The sequence below is a fragment of the Sceloporus undulatus genome, chromosome 2 (assembly GCF_019175285.1).
Source record: "Sceloporus undulatus isolate JIND9_A2432 ecotype Alabama chromosome 2, SceUnd_v1.1, whole genome shotgun sequence".
Taxonomy (NCBI): Eukaryota; Metazoa; Chordata; class Lepidosauria; order Squamata; family Phrynosomatidae; genus Sceloporus; species Sceloporus undulatus.
In genome coordinates, this window is record NC_056523.1 from 143,322,391 (window position 1) to 143,342,710 (window position 20,320).

General features: G+C 40.7%; 1 protein-coding gene across 1 annotated transcript in view; it reads left to right on the forward strand.

Moving 5' to 3' along the window:
* Positions 1-19,199, forward strand: part of CCDC57 (coiled-coil domain containing 57) — a 58,762-nt gene extending 39,563 nt beyond the window's left edge. The window contains exons 11-17 of the mRNA XM_042447560.1: positions 39-173; positions 9,669-9,873; positions 11,914-12,096; positions 13,224-13,303; positions 14,980-15,208; positions 16,132-16,268; positions 19,065-19,199. Coding sequence (XP_042303494.1) covers positions 39-173; positions 9,669-9,873; positions 11,914-12,096; positions 13,224-13,303; positions 14,980-15,208; positions 16,132-16,268; positions 19,065-19,199 — 1,104 coding nt within the window. The remainder of the gene's footprint in view (positions 1-38; positions 174-9,668; positions 9,874-11,913; positions 12,097-13,223; positions 13,304-14,979; positions 15,209-16,131; positions 16,269-19,064) is intronic.
* Positions 19,200-20,320: the final 1,121 nt, after the last annotated feature.

A 20,320-nucleotide genomic window follows, 5' to 3' on the forward strand; every position in this document is an offset into this window, starting at 1 on the left:
AGAAAGTCTTCTTAAATTTCAATAATATTGGTTTGTAGGTTACTGCTGGACTACAAGAGAAGGAACAGAAATTACATGAACTGGAAATGACCCTGGCTGCTGTAACCTTTGAGAGAGACCAAGCCATTCAAGAACTTCAAAAATATGGTCACTTGCCAAAAGGAGAAAAACAGGTTAACATTATGTGATGCCCATTTCTTGAGTTGAGCTAATCTTAATGATTTTTCTGGAATATTTTTTGTGTAGAAATCACTGTGGGTATGATAAAATTATTTCCATAGAGATGGCATGCAGTTTGCAATGTGTATTGTATGGGCAGTTGTGCACATATATATTTTTTACTTTATGTGTAGGCACTATGCAGTGTTGATTTGGCATGGTTTTCACCACATTTGTATATATGTGCCTTCAAGTCACTTGAAAACACATGAATTATATAGTGTTTTCTTAGGCAAGGAATACACAGAGGTGGTTTTGCCAGTTCTTTCCTCTGAATACATAATACATAATATCATGTGTACATGTAATAAAACCTTGCAGTTGCTAGTCCATTGCACAAGGTTGCCCTGTTAATTTTGGAGGGGTTAGAGCAGTGATGGTGAACCTTTTAGGGACCGAGTGTTCAAACTAAAAGGCCATCCAGCACCAGGTGACTTCCAGGCAGGGGGGACCTCAAGGCCGGAAGTTCCACCCTCTGGGAACAGGACTTCTGCTCTCTGAGGGTGGGACTTTTGGGGTGGGACTTCTTCTCCCAGCCCTCCTGGGCCTTCAGCTGCCTCTCCGGAGAAACTGGTGAAGGCCCAGAAGGGCGAGGGGAGAAGAAGAGGATCAGGTGCACACTTGTTCCTCCTCTTCCCCTGGCCCCCAGGCCCTTAGCTGCCTCTCTGGAGGCAGCTGGAGGCCCAGGATGGCCAGAAAGAAGAGGAACAGGCACACACACTCCTTCTCCTCCTGCACCCTCCTTGATCTTCCCAGGAAGGCTGGGAAGGAGGAGGAACAGTCGCACACCTGCTCCTCCTCTTCCCTGCCCTCCACGTGCCACGGAAAAAATGCCATAGGTTCGCTACCATAGGCTTAGAAGGTGAAGCTACACATTCTAGCCCTTTACCTATGTTCCACATTTCCTGTGCACCAGCCCCTTCCCATTCACTTTTTGATCTTGCTGCATTGATCAGCAAGGCTTGAAGGAACATTCACACACTCAAGCCTTTCAGTCAAACACTAGTGTTGTTCAACACGACAAGTTCAGAATACTGAGGGGGAGCAGGGTAGACTTTGGGGAACATAGGCCTAAATGCTGTTGTTATCTCTGACAATAATAGATCCATTGAATCAGTGGGATTTATTTACAGGTTAGCCTGCCATTCAGTGATTGAATGGGTTTATTCTACCATGTTTCCCTGAAAATAAGACACTGTCTTATATTTATTTTTCCACAAGTTGATACACTATGCCTTATTTTCAGGAGATGTCTTATTTTTATTAAGTATGGCACAACAATCTGGAACATTGTCATAACTCCCCAAACCCGGAATTCCATCCTGAATTTCTTGCAACTCCATTTCCTTGAGAACCATCGGCCCCAACTTTCCGCTCCCTTCCTACCCCTTTCCATTCCGCACCGGGCCTATCACTAGGCCTTATTTTGGGGTATGGCTTATATATATATGGCTTATATTGCGCAAATGCTTAGAAATCCTGCTACTTCTTATTTTATGGATATGTCTTATTTTCGGGGAAACAGGGTAGTTTGGACTAACAAACAGGATGCCAGACATAGAGAGAGGCAGGCTCCCATCTCCCTACACAGTTTGATTTCTCACCAGTTCAGTGCCAAAACTGAACATCTTTCCTACGTGGAGGTTTTTGCAGTGTGAGAATTACATTATGTGTGAAGCAACTCTGAAAATTTTAAAATCACTACATTGGCTGCCTATTAGCTTCCGGGCACAGTACAAAGTGTTGGTTATCACCTATAAAGCCCTACATGGCCTGCGTCCAGTCTACTTGAAGGAACGCCTCCTCCCATACAATCTTTCCCGTACACTCCGATCATCCGGGCAAAACCTTTTACAATCTAGAAAAACCAGACTGGCGGTGACCTCCCAGAGGTCCTTCTCTGTCACCGCTCCAAAAACTTGGAATGACCTGCCGGAAGAGATTCTCCAACTATCCTCACTCGAGGCTTTTAAAAAGGCAATAAAAACCTTTCTCTTCCAGTAGGCCTTCCCTGATTGATAATGTCCAGAAGCAATTGAATCCCCCTTTTATTATTTTTATTATTTGTGATTTGTTTTTAACGTTGATGTATTGTTATGTACTTTTTAAACTTTTTTTTTTACTGTTTAATTTTATAGTTGGGAGGGAGGGTTGGGTCAGGGTTTTGTGGGGCTTGTTGTTTTCATTGTTTTATATTGTATTTACTTTGTTGTTACCCACCTCGATCCTCAATCGGAAGAGGCGGGATATAAATAAATATTTATTATTATTATTATTATTATTATTATTATTATTATTATTATTATTATTATATCTTTGCATTATAGACTCTTTTCTAGTTCCTTCATAGCCACCCTCCCCATTCTTAATCTGCTTCTGATTTCCTAACTGCAGTCCCCATTTCTATCAACATTTGAGCCCAAATATGGGAATTTTTTTACTATTTCTATTTCTTCATTGTCTAGGTTGAACTTGTGAAGCTCCTCGGTGGTCATTATTTTTGTTTTCTTTATGTTCAACATTAAACCTGCCTTTGCACTTTCTTCTTTGATCTTCCTTAGTAGGTATTCCAGGTCTGTGAGGTTTTCTGCTAGTATTATGGTGTCATCAGCATATTTCTCCTGTTTTCAGTCCTCCTTCTTCTGTGTCCAAGCCTGCTTTTCTTATAATATGTTCTGCATACAAGTTGAAGAGGCAGGGTGAAATGATACAGCCTTGTCTGACCCCTTTGCCAATTGGGAACCATCTGTTTCTCCGTGTTCTGTTCTGACTGTAGCCTCTTGTCCTGAGTACAGATTCCTCATCAAGATTATCAGATGTGTTGACACTCCCATGTCTTTAAGGCCATTCCATAGCTCTTCATGCTGATTTTCTTTTGGAATTCCCTGGTGCGCTCCATTAACCATCTTATGTTTGCCTCTTCTTTTCCTGAATCCTGCTTGAACCCCTGGGAGTTCTCTCTCCATGTATGGTTGGAATCTGTTGCAGAATTTTGGGCATGATTTTGCTTGGATTATTCTTACTTTAATGTTCAGAGTTACGTGGATTGTAGTTGTTCTGTTCATATGTGATCTGTTCCTGGTGATTTGTTCTTTCCAATTGTTTTGAGAGAGGCTTTCACTTTGCTTTCCAAAATCTGGGATTCATCTTCGTAAGTATCTTCTTCCCTTATGTCATTCAACCTTTCACAGTTTTTATATAGCTCTTCTGTGTACTGTTTCCAGCTTTTCGTTTTAATTTAATTGTGGTCGTATACAGTATCATGTTTCTCTTCTGATCGTAGAGCACCCACCCTCTGTTTGAATTCTATGTAGTGGAAGAGTCTCTTGGTCTTCCTTTTTTATTGTTGGCTTCCATTTCTCTAAATTAATTGTTGTAGTAGTTCTCTTTATCCTTATACACTAACTGTTGGATAGTAGCATTCAGTGTTCTGATTATGTTTCTGTCTCCCTTTTTTTTTCTTCTCATTTTTCTTTAACTGCTTGAAGCATTTCATCTGTCATCTATTGTTTTTTCTTCTTCTCTTTGGTCACCGATACCATATTTTTACATTCCTCTTTGACTACCTCCCTGACCTCTGTATCTGACTATATCAGTACTGACCTTTAAATGTTTAGATAGATTTAAGAGTTGCCTCCAGCTGAGTAAATTTGCCCATGGACTCTAATCAAAACCTGAAGCTTTGCTCAGTATTTTCTTGCTGGAAAAAGAGCAGTGTTGGTAGTCCTTTTCAGATGTGGCTACATATATTAAGGAAATACTTCCCGAAGGAGGCCTCTTTTGCTCTTTCATTGCTTACATTCCAATGCGTGGCAAAGACAGAGGTGTTTCAGCAAGTAATTTGTTTGGCACTATGATACCCTGAGCTTTAGTATTAATCTTGGAAGACTTCTCATCACAGACAACCTGCTGTTTGCTAAGTACAGCACTGCAGGAGAGCAAGGAAGTGTAACCAAAGCCCATTTAAACCCCCAATGTTTTTCTGTGTTGTCAACACAAATGCCATCTGTAATTCAGCCCCTACATAGGATTTAAATCCTGTTCAGAATGTGAACCACTGAGAACTGTCATGCCATTCCCAGGTCTAGACAGACTGTTCCTGATAATTGCGTTGATCTTTTAGTGATGACACTTCTTTCCCTGATAACAGCTTTTTTCACACACAGTAGTAGCAAAGCCTGTGTTGTGATAGACTATTTTGAAAGCTGAAGGGAGAAATATCTTGTGCCGCACTCTGGGTTGCCCACTAGTTGTTGTTGGTTCAAAAAGCATGTCTTCTGTGAATATCTGTAGAATGTGCATGGTTATAAACTGAGTCACAGAAATTTTAATTCAAGAGAACATTACTCAACTTTCTAAGAAAATGATGCCTAATACAATTTGAGTATGAAAATATTATTTGGAAAGACAGGTTTTTAAGATGTAAACCATAATAATCTAGATTTCAGAAATGATTTAAGATTTTATTCCATAGCTTTTCTATCATCTTATTTGTACTCACTCATCTAGCCCATCTTAGTCTTTCAGGGCTCATGAAACCCAATCTCTGTAATTGGGATGGAAAACTTCTTAAGATTCAAAGGACATCAGCTGGGAAATATGTCAGATTAGATCCAGGCTTGACCATGAGTGTAAGGGCTTCTTCTGTTGGTAGGGAAAACTGGGATCCAATGGAGCCTCCGTTTTTACTTATTCTTCCTTTGTTCCTGTGGCCTCCAGTGTAATTTTCTTGGAAAATTCCCAACCTTCTAGTCCAGATTTTAGAAGGCCTAGGAATCTGCAGGAAAGAGGGAACTCTGAATTCAAACCAATATCTTATTCTGTCAGGACCATGTGGCACACTGGTCTGAAAATGACATGGATGTGGCCACTAGGAGGAACTGGAGCAGAGATTACTACCGTTCAAGTGGCAGGTGCATGAATCAGCATTTACTGAGTTGTGCATGATGGGAAGTCTGATGCAACATGCACAGTAGGTGAAGTCAGCCAGCAGTGCATCATGGGCAATATTCTGATGCAATAGTTACTGGGTATGAAAGCAGCCAGGTTTCATTGGTGGCATGACTATCACATGACTACCAAGCAGACCACCTATATAAGGGAGAAGGTGATTATCTCCATTATTGGGTTGTTGTGGTTGGTGGTTGGCAAAGCACTTTGTTAGTTTGTATAGTTGTGAGTATTCAAGACGGCTGCCTGATACTCCGTGTAATCTTGTAAATAGTTTGCAACAAAGATTTTAAAGCCCTCGTGTTGAGTGAAGTCTCGCTGTCTGGAGATTTATTTCCTCAGGCTGGGATCTCAAAGTGTCAGCCTGTGTGTGGGAGGAAATTTGCTGTGCAGCTGCAGGCCTCGCAGAAGCTTCGCTCTTCGCAGACCTCCTGCCTATGCGCATCAACTCTGTGTGTGGTCGTAAAGGACACAGCTCGTCTACCTCCCAACATATTCATCATGCATGTTTGGAATTTTATGTTATGCCAGAAGAAATCAGATTTGAACATGTCTTGGTGAAGTTTTATAAATTAATTGAGTTGCCAACTTGAACTAATTGACTTTCTCTACATGAGCTGTGTATTTCTAAATTCAGTGACATAGTAATTTCAGTTTTATAGGATACAATTTGCTGACTCAGCATTTCATTTTCAGAAAACCATTTCTTCTTTATGATCTTTGTAATTCATACAAATGGGTTATCCTACACCTGTGCAGAGTATCATTGAGAACCTTCTAGAATCTCATAGAAGTGTTTTGGCAGTAGCCCCACCCACTTCCAGCAGCCCCATGTAAGGTTCTTCTTGCCAAAACTGCCAGCTCTTTTTTGTCCGCTGCTGCAGCAGCATAAAAGGAAGCATACTCTTCTACTGCTTTTGTTTTCTGATCATAGCTGCTGGCTGCTTCAACACCAGTCTTAGCCAGTCTCTAGATTCTCCAGATTGTCTAGTGTTTGGCAGTCAAATCCATACTTGCCTTTAGGACTATATTCCTCACTGGCATCATTCCAAATATCCATTTCTTGCAGCACCAAAATTCTCAGATGAGATGGACACTTGAAAATATCTTGGTTGTTTTGGCGAAGCTCATGTGGTTCCCATTTGTGCCTGCTGTACTGCCTTCATGCCCCAAGTGACAAGAAACAGGAATTGTGGCTGAAACCACTCTTGTATGACCAGGCCCTCAGGCAGGGACGTAGCCAGGGGGGGGGGGGGTTCTTGGAGTCCGGACCCCCCCTTCAATTAGAAAAATGAATGGTGTGTGCTGCTGCACCACCGCACCCAAGCCCCATTATAATGGTAGCACTTAGTCTGGACCCCCACCCTTCCTAAAATCCTAGCTACGTCCCTGCCTCAGGCTTCAGATACTGACTTCACAGCCGTTCACTTCTGACAGAATGGGCACCGCTGATAGATCTTCTATTGACCTCTGTCAATATGCAAGCCACAGAGTGACTTTTAAAGTCTGCTTCGGTCCTGTTGGCTAATTCTTCCACATGACATGGAGTGAAGTGGTCGCTAGCTAGGGTTACTGTAATTCTCTTCCACAAAACTGGGACAAAATTGAGGACAAAATGGTGGGAAAATGGAGAAATAACCAACTAAAAGCCAAAAACAGGTAGGCAAGGCCTCCCCACATATCTCCCACATACACAACATCCCAAGTTACACACACTATGCACATCTCCCACATACACACATCTCACATGCACACACCTCATGCGCAGCAAGGGTGGTGCTGGCGGCGGCAGCAGTAGAAGGCGACGGGACAGGATGAGCAAAAGAGGGAAAGAGGTGCCCCTGAGCATGGGCATAGCACTTCCCCCACGTAGACACTTCCCTGGCACCGCTCCGCTCTCCTTTGGCCCTTACCAAGGCGGGGCTCACCCTCTGCACTGCAGTGCCAGGACTGCCATCTCCCCCAGAGCTGCCATCTTGGTTGTGCTCCTGCCACCTTTGCTCTTCTGCCCACGCAGCATGCTGGGAAGGAGGGGCCTGTTAAAATATATTTCTAATTTGTATGGAAAATGTTCAGATGTGGCAATGGTTAACTAAGGTTTAAAATGGTTCCTGTTGAAGGCCAGAAAGCCTAGGCCTGGAAGAACAAGTCTTCAAGGACATGTGCTGAGACATAATATAAACAAATGTATTATTGTTATGGTCCTGTGTAGTATGGTGACTTCATGGGAAAGAGGTGTGTCCACGGTGGGAATGTTGATCTTGTGAGAGAACAAAGACTGATGTCACATTCAAGCTTCTAGCATGGACTCTGAAAGAGTATAGATGTATAGTAGCCTGCTGTAAAGTGTAAATAGCAACAAAGTCAATAAACCCTCATTTGAGTGAAAATCTGTGTAGAAGTTACTTTGATCCTGAGTAGCTAAGAAGATTGCATCTGTTCCAGTTGGTACCAGTTCAGAACCACCGGCAGAACGAGACATCACCCATCCCAAAGATTTTTTTCTCTAACAGGGCCTCACCAGTCAGCCACTCACTCCGCCTGCACAGCTCCCTGGAGAGACTGCAATTTCCATCAGGCTGCGGGCCAAGACCAAAGAGCAAAGAAAAACAGAGTTCCCAAGCTGCCTGGATAGGGAGATTCTGGGATCCTTTTGGATCTTTATCACTTTCTCATTAGACACAGTTCACAGATTTCTGTATTTTGTGGTCATAATTTGAGAATCTAGTTTTTAAAAAACTATAAAGTTGTTGTGTGCCTTTAAGTAATTTCCAACGTTTGGTGACCCTATCACAGGGTTTTCTTGGCAAGATTGTTCAGAACCCCCAAAAGGCAGCCAGGATGGTCCCACAATGCCGTTCCTCAGCATCATAGCTGGGACAGGCAGCTGCAACTGGCCAGACTTTTCCTCAAGCCTCAAACTGGGACTGTCCTGCTTTTTTGGGACAAATGGTAACCCCATCTCTAGCAGGCTCCATCTTAACCACACCAAAGGCTGCACAGGCAAGTTCTGATACCCAGTGATATGTGTATATTTACACACACACACACACACACACACACCCTGGGGACAGTATCAGAGGTTGAGATGTAATTGATAGCAAAGAGGAAACATAAGAAAAATCTTAGCTTCAAAGGAGTGCCTTGAATCTATCTTTAAATGTTGACTTCTGTACAGTGTTTTGATATTTCAGGGTAGTTCCAAAGATGGTGTCAGCTTTCCTTATACAGTCGGCCCTTCTTATGCACAGATTTTTTATACACGGATTCAAGCATACAGTTTGAAATGTTCCCCAAAAGTATACATTTCAAATATCAAACCTTGATTTTCCATTTTTTATAAGGAACACCAATTTGCTATGTCATATTTAATGAGACTTGAGCATACACGGATTTTGTTATACACGGGAGATCTTGGAACTAAACCCCAGCATATAACAAGGGTCCACTGTATGCTATTCTTGCATAATAAGGGTAGTAGGCGTCTTGCTCATGATCATGTTTAACATCCTGGGGGTGTTGTACTGTTTTAAAGTGTACATTTTAAAGTGCTTTTATCTTCTTTAATTGTATTCTGTTTTATTTTAAAAAAACAATTGATCCAGTTTAATATTGTAATAGTTTAATTCTGTTTTAATGGTCACTTGTTATGTTTTCAATTGTACTGTGTTTTTAAATTGTAAGCTGCTTTGTGTCCCAGTTTCGGGGGGGAAAGCAAGATATAAATAAATGTAGTAGTGATGATGATGTTTTCCATTTCACTTAACATTCAGAAAACTTTGATTTGTTTGTAACAACACTCCTGCCTCCTTCTTGTGTAGCTTGCTAGCTTCTCATTCATGTGAATCACAGAGACCACAAAGAAGGACAGGTTACATACCTGTAAATACAGTTCTTTGAGTGTCATCACACAACCCTGCCCATCCTCCCCTTGTTTCGTCTTATAGGTCCTATGGATGTCTGCATTGGTGTCCATGGAACTGGCAGTTTCGGGGGGAAGCCCTTATATAGGGTTGCTGGAGGTTGGTGGGACCATCACCAAAACACATAACATTCCAGAAGGTTCCAAATAATGCACTGCACAGGTATAAGATAATCCATTCATGTGAGTTCAGAGAGGACCACTCAAAGAACTATAGTTGCAGGTATGCAAACTGTCCTTCTTCCAAATTCCTTCCACTGGAACTTCTTAGGATCCAAGCCTGTAGACTGAATTGACCCAGTAAGGCTGCTGTCATGTAACACATTCAGATTGTATCTTACATATTATTGCTTTTCAAAATGTAATTTCTCAGATAGCTGCAGTGTTATTTGGCTACCTCCAGTGTTGCTTTTTCTTCTGTGCATGTGGCACTTAATTTTTTAAAAATTATGTTGTCATTTTAGCAAAATCACTTACAGTATTTATTAGTGCAATTTTGGTTGCTTGCTTGAGTTACATATTTTCCTCTTGGCTTGTAATTTTAGTTTGCTTCTTCAATTGTTTGATTACCTTGCAGACTAATGTAGGAGTCATTGGACAAGGTTTTCCTTCTGCTGAAATCCAGAGATTACAAGAGCAGAACAGTACTCTGAGGGCTGTTATTTCAGAAATGAGAAGAGAAATGGAGACACTTAATAATCAGGCACCTCCCTCTGATGACACCAAAATGAATGTACAAGATATGGATAGAGCTGACGCTGCTGCAGTTTCATTCAATCCTGGTAATAAAGTGAATTGGATTAAGAATAGTGAGGAGCACTGGATTATACAGTAGGCCCTTGGTATCTTCTGGGGTTTGTTTCTAGGACCCACTGTAGATATCAATGTCTGTGGATGCTCAGGTCCCATTATATAAATGGCATCCTTATGTAAAATGGTTTGCTTTTTTATAATATTTTTTCTTGTGAATATTTTTGAATCGTGGTTGGTTGAATCTGTGGATACAGAGGGCCAACTGTACTCCTTGCTAGATTTCTCTTTAAACAGATGTTTTGTTCATCTTCTCAACAAAATTGTTTACATTCTTCTTTGAGGTGTTCCATTAAGTTTTGACATATGGCTAATAGACACTGATCATACAATATATATTCCCAACTTCATTCAACAGTAGCAAAAATTAATATTTATCTCATTATAGATAAAGTTAAGTTTTAAGAGATGGGAGTCAGTGCAAGTGAATCTTAAGGAAATGTTCAGTATTTTACTCCAGAACATTTCTGTCTACATTCAACTTACTTTCAAAGCATAACTTGTGTAATTACAAAATATGGGGGAATTATTGCCACATAAATTATTTTATATATTTATTTTACATGTACCAAATTATTCTAGCCAGCTTGTAATATGATGTTTATAATATTATAATATTCCCAAGGACATTAGGAAAACTTCGTTATGATTATCACTTTCTCATTAGACACAGTTCACAGATTTCTGTATTTTGTGTTCATAATTTGAGAATCTAGTTTTTAAAAACATATATGTAAAGTTGTTGTGTGTCTTTAAGTAATTTTCACAGCATTTTCTTGGCAAGATTGTTCAGAGGGGATTTGCTTTTGCCTTCCTGTGAGTGAGAGAGAGTGACTTGCCCAGGCTCACCCAATGGGTATCCATGGTTTAGTGGGGAGTCATAGTCTAACACTCAAACTACTACATCACACTACATCTTGAATTGTAGAGAGACAACATTAAATACTACTAAATTCTGTGTGTGTCTGTCCAGACCTTGACGGTGTTTATATTTTTTTATATTGGTTGTAGAGTCAGGCCTCAAACAGATGGACAATGCTTTGGGGGCATGGCATTCAAACGATGCATGCCCCAAAACCCCATGGAAGCCACATTGAGGCTGCCTAAGGAGGCCCAAACCTGGCCACAAAAGGAACAGTAAAAAGTAAACACTCCTTGCTGGCAGTTTGTTCAGTACCATGGCAGTGAGCATCTGGTTGTCACAGTCCCACAGTGACCACAGGGTGGGACTAGCCTCTGCCCACTCCTTTGGCTGCATCTTCATGACCCCTCTGTCATCTTATCTTAGGCCCAAAACAGACTTGCCAAAAGGTGTGGCTTCCAGCTGCTTTGGGGTGCAGATGATGCACGTCTCTAACACAGCCAGGAGCTGCTCTGAGACCACTAACAGAAGGAACAGTGAATGTCCACTCCTTGCTGGTGGCCCATTTGGGACCACAGTGATGGCCAACCTTCAGAGCAGGCCCTTGTGTTGCTGCAGTCCCCGGCTGATTGTGAGGCGATCGTGGCTGGAGTGGCCAGAGATCGCTTCATGCTGCTCATCTGCTTCGCCCCCTAAGACATAATACCCCAGTGCTTTAATGTCTCCAGCAGATGCAGAAGAGAGCTAGTGTAGTGTTTTGAGTGTTGGACTAGGAGTCCAGGAGATTAGGTTTTGAATCCCTACTCAGCCATGGAAACCCAGTAGGTGACCTTGGGCAAGTTACACACTCTCAGCCTTACACGAAGGCAATAACAAATCCACTCTGAAAAAAAACCTCATCAAGAAAATCCCATGATAGGTTCCCTTTAAGGTTGCTATAAGTTAGAAATAACTTGAAGACAAATAATAACCAGCAGATGCCACCCTATTTGACAGACAAAGGGAAAGAACATCATACTATGCGGATGGAACAGCTCTGGATAAATATTTTTGTATTTCTGGGGATTTTTTTTAATATATGTATAGACAATGAGCCATTCAAAGTCATTTTGACATCTGCAAAGTATTCAGCCAAACACTTTACCCCCAGACTATGTTCAGTCCCTGGAAGAAGAGATCAAACATTTGAAGAGAAAATGCTGGGCTGTGGACAGACAGCATGAAAATCCACCTAAACTTCCTGGAAAATCCTTTGTGCCTTCTCAGAACTCATCCATTTGCACTAAAAGTACTCAGACTTCCCATCAAGACAGTATTGTCAGTGGAAAAGATGGTAAGAGAAACAGTCTTAAGACCGCTTAATATATCATACATCTCCTAATGTTCAAAAAAAGCCAAAAATGAAAACAGCAAGTAGATTATAATTTTGTATATACCTAGATAACTCATTGTAACCTTAAAAATGTATTGTGTGTAAGAAACAGCATAATATAGCAGTTTGAATGTTGGACTGGTATTTTGGGAGCCCAGAGTTTGAATCCCCAATCAACCATGGAAACTCACTGGATGACCTTGGGCAAGTCACACTCTCTTAGCCTCAGAGGAAGGCAATGAGAAACCCCTTCTGAGTGAATCTTGTCAAGCAAACACAAACTTAATTTTTCCAATATGTTTTCAACATTGAGTGCATAGTCAGGACCCTTATTATTCCCAAGAAAATTAGCAATCATACTGTTGAAGGAACTCCAAGGCCCCATACAGATAGGCCAAAATAAAGCTGCTTCGGGTCACTTTGGAGGTATGCTGTTTAAATGATGCATGCATCTTAAGAGTCCAGAAGCCACACCAAAGCCACGATCCAGTCCTAAGGATTGGAGTGTAGCTTTGGTGAAGCTTCCGGACTCTTAGGACGCATGCATCATTTAAACAGCATACCTCCAAAGTGACCCGAAGCAGCTTTATTTTGGCCTGTCTGTATGGGCCCCAAGACTCTTTTTTCTACTTCAGTCAGTTGACAAGAAGATTTCATCTGACAGCAGCCAACAAAAATACCTTCTTTTAATTTTGCTTCTGATAGATTAGGAAGGGTCTTGCAGCAATACTTAAAAGATTCTCCACTTTTTTGTATTGCCTTAACAAACTGTTTCATAAGGCCCAGTTTTATATTATAAAAATGTTAAAAATATCAAATCTGTGAATTAATGTTTTGTAGTATGACATTTTTATTATATTTTTCTAATTCAGCACCCCAAAATACATGAAAAACACCTACAATACTGAAAAAACATTTCATCACAGGCCTGTGTTATGTTTCACAGGAATGAGCCTGCATTTTCAAGAGCCCACAACTGGGCTCATGGCACAAGGACAGGAAAAAAGGCATTTGCTTAATACATAGGGTTTTTATTCATGTTATCATCTTCTTTATTTGCTTTTTTCTTACATGTACATTGCATGAAGATGACGTTGCAACAGACAACATGGGCCCGAGAAAGCATAAAATTGAAGCTCCTCAAATGGATTCAGTGGAAACACAGGTGGTAGGCAAATGTTGAGATACCTTTGTGCCACCAAGATTGTAAAAGGGTGTTCTTGAAGGGAACAAAGTTTTAATGACTAAATAATGCTTTTTATGTTCAAGACAAAATAAGAAAATTTGTCTAAAATTAATTTGTTATATTTGTGTTTTGAAAAGCCTCATATACTCATAACCTCCTAGTCATTGCACTTATAATCTACATCCTAGGAGCTAAAATCAATGCCTATCCTTCGATCTCCACTAGGCGGCAATGTCGCTACATGTTTCTCTTGGGTATTGATTAATGACACAATTAATGCAGTCTTAAGATGTTTTTATAAGCCATCATGTCTTATTACTCTAAAAGGGTTGGTCTAGATTAACTGGAGAGGGACACAAAGCAGAGTAACTAGTGTTTCTGCACTGTACTACAGAAAGACAAGTTTCTTGGCTAAATTTGCAGCTGAGTAAACTGAGGGAGGTGGCAGCATTTTATCTTGCTTTTGATACATTCTTAAATTATTTTCTTTCCATATCACACACCTCTAGTAAAATCCCCATGTTGAAACTCACTGGTTTTACATTCAAATGCTAACAGTGCTTCTTGTATTTCAGTCTTAACTTTAGCCCAATTGTGACAACTAACAGTGAGCCTTCCAAGGGCTTGCATGACAGAGAATCTATGTGGAATGTAGTTTTACTGTCAAGAGGAAGCCACCAACACTCTATATTGTGAGTGTAAAATTGATGAACAGATGGAATAATTATGAGGACTCCCCTTCTCTGAGGAATTCTAAAAGCTGTAGTCCAAAAAGTGACATTTCAGAGCTTTGACCCATATAGTCCTACTAATATACTAAAATCTATTTTGGAAGTCATTGTTCATGTTTCCAGTAACCATCTAAAATAACTTTCAGAATGAAGACAGGTGCCATTTAAAAGGAAACTACTGTGGGTTGTAAACTAAGCCTCTTTCCAGCATTGTAGTATCTAGAACAGACTGTGTATTCTGACACATCAGATATGGGCATCTTTGAATCAGGATTGTTGACTGGTTAATATAAAATATTTTCACATACATCTTTATTCATTGTAATGTCTTTTTCATTTTAAAAGAGCTTTAAAAAGTTGTGGCTTTTTGTGGGTTTTTCAGGCTATGTGGCCATGTTCTAGAAGATTTTCTTCCTGATGTTTCGCCAGCATCTGTGGCTGGCATCTTCTCTGATGATGCCAGCCACAGATGCTGGTGAAACATCAGGAAAAATATCTTCTAGAACATGGCCACATAGCCCGAAAAACCCACCAAAAAATGGATGCTGGACATGAAACCTTCAACTTTAAAAAGTTAGTTTTTGGAATTATAAAATCCCACAGCCCTTGATGATTCTGAGAGTTACAGTGCAGAAATAACCATTTTCTAAGCTCTGCCACAAAGTGATAGTGAGTGCATCTAGAAAGTGGCTTTCCAGAACACTTCTCGGTATGGTATATACTTTGGGAGTGTCTGGATTAGCTGAATTGCTTTATTTTATTGCACACTTCATATATGTTTCAAAACTGTAGTTGTCTCTGATGGCTTTGGGCCCCGATTCATTCTCTATTATTGCTGTATTGCTACACACACACATATATATATTTCCCAACATTTTCCTTCATTAAGACTGATTTGGAAAAATCCGCATCCTACTAATTTTCTAGAATCCAGCAAATGAGAGACTTCAGGTCAACTCTGTACATCTCAGGCAACAATTACTTGGGATAGGAGCAGGTGATGGGCCCAATCAGCACATAGAAAACAATGCACGATGGCTACACAATAAATTGAAGGAAGCTGTAAGAAAGATCTGCAGTCTAAGCAAAGAGAAACAGCAGCTGCTAGAGATGGTAAATGGACTAAGAGCAGAATTTGGAACAGCTTCAAAGGAAGGTAGGCTTGTTGGATGTAAGAATCTTGGCCTTTTATGAAAAACTCATCCTCTTGAGATTATGATCGTTAGGAGAATGGCCTAGGAGATGGAGGCCTATTGTAAAACGAGGACCCAGTTATAACAAACAAACAAACAAACAAACAAGCTTCATTTATATACTGCATCATACCGCCTAAACAGTGTCTAAGCAGTTTACAAAATGTAAGCTAATTTGCCCCCAACAATCTGGGTACTCATTTTAGCGACCTCAGAAGGATGCAAGCCTGAGTCGAGCTTGAACCCTTTAGCTGGTTTTGAACTTGCGACCTTATGGTTTTGAGTGAGTGACTGCAGTACAGGCATTTAACCACTGCGCCACCAGGGCTCATAACAACAATGAAGTATTCGTGATTTATGTCGCACTTGCTTGAAACACTGAAAGCGGAGGGATAAAAAAATGAACAGACTCAGTATTTGTTTCTTATCCTTGATTATGGAGTACTGCCACTAGAAGGTCAAGGTGGCAACTGCATGTTGCATAATCGGGGTGGGGGGAATAACTTCTTTTATGTATTTATGATGTACAGTATTTGTAAAGATTCCTGAAACAATAACTTGTTTGTTTTTTCTTAGAAATGAGAAAACATGTGAAATGATATTATTGTGTAACAAATGTGAGGCCAAAGTAGAAGTCTTTTAAGTAAATCCCATTTTAAAGTTTGAATACTATAGTCCAGCTTCTTTGGATGAGGTTAAGACATAAAGGTCATTGCTGAAAAGAGATATTCCCAGGCTATTTTGTAAACCTCTTTTTTACCACTGTATTCTGAATATTGGAACATTGTGTAATTACAGCTACAGATAAAATCTTAGTTCGAATAAAAAATGAGTTGTTAAATGCAATTCAGAAAACTCACATGTATTTTCTCCCTCATGTTGGTAGGATTTCTGGATCCCAAGCACTCAGAGCAACATCAAGGACACAACATCCCTGGTGCCCTCTACCCTAAAGAACTTGTTAAAGAGACTAAGCATCGTCTTCTAGCCTTAGAACAACTACAATACCAGCTTACAACTCAGGTAATATGAGCTGGACCTGGAATCCTACTGGGGCACCACACTAGCATAAAAAGTGTTGCAGTGGTTTTATTAGTGCAGCCCCTCATTCAGCCAATAATTTCGCAAATGCATACATAACCCCTTTCTCTCATTTTTATTTGGTAGGTGGGGGAGTTAATTGCCTGTTGCACAACAATGGAGCTGGTGGCGCAGTGGGTAAATGCCTGTACTGCAGCCATTCACTCGAAACCACAAGGTTGCGAGTTCAAGACCAGCAAAAGGGCCCAAGCTCGACTCAGGCTTGCATCCTTCCAAGGTCGCTAAAATGAGTTCCCAGACTGTTGGGGGCAAATTAGCTTACTTGCTAATTAGCTTACTTGCTGTTCACTGCTATGATCTTTGTAATAGCGGTATATAAATAAAACAAATTATTATTATTAATTATTAAGGTGATGCCAACCATTGTGCAAGCAGGTGCACCACTGAGAGATGCAGTATAATAATGCTAGCACATACTTACACTGTGCTAAAAAGTATAGAGTCTTGGCCATGGTCTGTTTCTCTAGTAGCTATGGACTGGCATGTTATTCCTATAGGCAACATGTTAGTACATACAGTCTGCTGCTTACCATATGCACCAATATGAAATATTATCAGCATGGTTGATTCTGAGTGAGTTTGTCCTCACAATGCCAGACTCTCTGAGCAATATTGTATACAAGTGGCCCAAAAGCAAGGCTAGACTGGATAGTGGAAAGAAACACACACTGTGCATGCTAACGTACTTTGTGCCAGTTTTATAGCAAGTGATCTCATTCCATTCTAGAATACAATTAGTCATGTACAACTCAGCATAGCACCTCCTCCTCTTCTTTTCCTTCAGATGCAGAGGCAGCTTGTAGTACTGAAGGAGTGAAACACTAGAAGATTTAGAGAGCAATATACTGGCTAATATGTTAAATGTACTTGAGTAAACAGAGTGCCTACCAAATTGTCTTGCTGCTTAAGGTAGAGCAAAGCATCATCCTGCCCATCACATTACACACACACGCACACACAAACCTCTGAAAGCCAGGCTCTGCATCATGAGGAACAGGTTCTGTGAAAGGGACAGAAGTATTTAAGAAAATGTATTTCCTAGAAACATTTGCCTCTCTCTTCTTTGCACCTGTAATTTTGGGACTGAAATATAAGTGCTATTTTGTATGACACTTCAGATGGTTGGAAATGTCCTGAACTGAACAGTCTTCTTTCAGTAGAAACATTTTATCATCTCTCTGTAGACAAAATTCTGGTGATCTTTTTATGTTCTAAAAGGGTTTTGTGGACACATGCCCTGGAATCATCTCAGTTCCCATGAACAAAAAGTGCTCACCTCCATAACTGTAAAACAGAGGAAGTTTGGTTTCTCGATTTGAAGAAGCTAGAGAGCACCAACTATTTTTGTAATTTTAAACAGAGAAGTCAAACGGCTTTTGTTTTATTGGTTCTTTTCCTATTCATCTTATAGCCACAGGTAATAATAATAATAATAGGATTTATTTATATGCCGCCCAATCACTGGGAATCCAGGCAGCTTACAACAGAGGGGATAATAGACAGTTCCCTATCCTCAGGCTTACAATCTAAAAAGACACGACACAAAAGGAGAAGGGCATGGGGAGGGGGGGAGGGGATCAGGTCCAGCATCCTTCTCTCCCTCTGAGGCTTGGACCAAGGCAGATGGACTAGAGGGAGGGCTCTTCTTCTTCAGGCTAGCCCTGATGGAGCTGGGCCTGCCTGGTCAACTCCCTTGCAGGCCGGAAGATGACAGTTAGGGAGGGAGGAGTCTCTTCTTCCAGGCTAGCCCTGATGGAGCTGGGCTGCCTGCTCAACTCCCTCATAGGCCGGAAGATGACAGTTATTATGGAGGGAGGAGTCTCTTCTTCTAGGCTAACCCTGGTGGAGCTGGGCCTACCTGGTCAACTCCCTCACAGTCCGGAATATGACAGTCATGGAGGGAGGAGTGTCTTCTTCCAGGCTAGCCCTGATGGAGCTGGGCCTGCCTGGTCAACTCCCTCGCAGGCTGGAGGATGACAGTTATGGAGGGAGGAGTCTCTTCTTCTAGGCTAGCCCAGATGGAGCTGGGCCTGCCTGGTCAACTCCCTTGCAGGCCAGAGGATGACAGTTATGGAGGGAGAAGTCTCTTCTTCCAGGCTAGCCCTGATGGAGCTGGGTCTGCCTGGCCAACTCCCTCGCAGGCCGGAGGATGAGGACTTTACATCTACTAATGCATCCTGTAACATCCAAAATGTATACAATATGACCACAACACTGTCAGTCTTTTCCCCTTAATACTGTTTCAGCATCTTTGCCTGATGAAGAAGCCTGTGAAGCTTTAGAAGCTAGACTGGTATATTTTTGTGTCATTTGGTTGGCTCAGAAAAAGTATTATTACAGGGTGTTTTTGTTTGTTGTTTTTGTCTTCAGCTACCTCTGAAATGTGTCTACAGCACGCCTCTGTTTTATGCAGGCGCGCCATATGCAGCTTTCAGCATATGCTGAAAGCCGCACCGGAAGATCCTATTATTATATTCAGTGAAACTAAAGGACCTAAACATACATAACTGGATGTGGGATTAGGATTTAGGTTGGAATTTAATTTTGACTGCAGACTTTGACAGAGAATGAGATCAATTGTTTCTGCTTTTCCCCCCTGACATTCTTATTTTTACATTAATATATCCAATTAAGTGGGTACATATAGTTTCAGAGAATAAAAGAAGAAACTTGTAATAAATGCAAGGTAGTAATTTAGACTGCTGCTTCTCGTGACAGGAGTTACAATATGCACAGCAAAAACATGCCACAGGAAAATGTCCTCTATTTGTTGAGAATACAAACAGTGAAAGTGTCCCAAGTAGCAGCATCTGTACAGAAGGAGGAGAAATCCCTTTGAAAGAGGTATGGTAGAGTGCTTTATATTCTTCATTAGAGCTTCTGCAGTCTAGTCCTAAAGTTGTTTATTCAGAAGCAAGTCCTGCTGGGCTCAGTGAGGTTTTATCCCTGATACAGTGTTTTAAGATTACAATCAGATGGGTTAATTCATAGTAACTTCTTTTTTAAAAAAATGAACTCAGATTTCTTAGTAATACACTGTAACCTTATGCCTTTTGTATCCAATTTGTTTTTCAAGTATCTCTGCTTCACTCTTCCAGTGTTGTTACAAATTTGAAATTAAACCCAGGCTGGCTATTGGTGTCCTAATTATTTATGACATTCTTCCATCACTTTTATTATTCTTTAAATCAAAGAAATGTAGGTGATAACAACATGTAATATGTCAGTGCAAAAATTAGTGTCTGATGGTGTTTTTAAAGATACATTGTTTTTAAAAAGAACATTTTTATTTTTATTTTTTCTTTACAAAAATTGGAAAAGGGGAGTTTGGAGAGCAAAATCTCTGGACATCTCCCATTTTCCTACCTAAATATTTGTGCTCCAAATACCCTCAGTTGCTTCCACCTACATGTGGGGGTTTAATATGCATATTGACCCTTCCTGCCTTGTCTCCCCTACCATTTACAGCCCACCTTTTTACCCATACAAGGTCCCCATGTCAGTTTATCCTTAACTTAAAACATAAATATATGTAAAGAATATAAAAAGAGCCAGTTAAAAAAGGAGCCAGCAAATTGAGCATGGAAAACCCCACAATAAGTAAGAGGGCAGGATTCAGCAGAGACCAAAAGGCAAAATAAAATGATCAATACAATATCTTTAACATTAAAATAGATAGGGCCAACTGAGCCTCTCTGGGGTTTGTCCATAGTCTAGATGCTACATCCAAACTGGCCCCTTACCATGTTCTCATTAACCATGTCTCTGAAGTTGCAGAAAACTGAGCGAGGCATCAAATGAATATGGAGGGTTAGAAGACTTAGGTAAAAGGGACAGTCCTTCAAATATATGCACCATGGTGAGACTCTTTTACTTACACTCTGATTAAATCACTCTGATTACACTCTGGCATACTGATTAAAAACACTGGCCACACTTCTCCTTATCCACCTATCCAATGCCTTTTTCCCCCC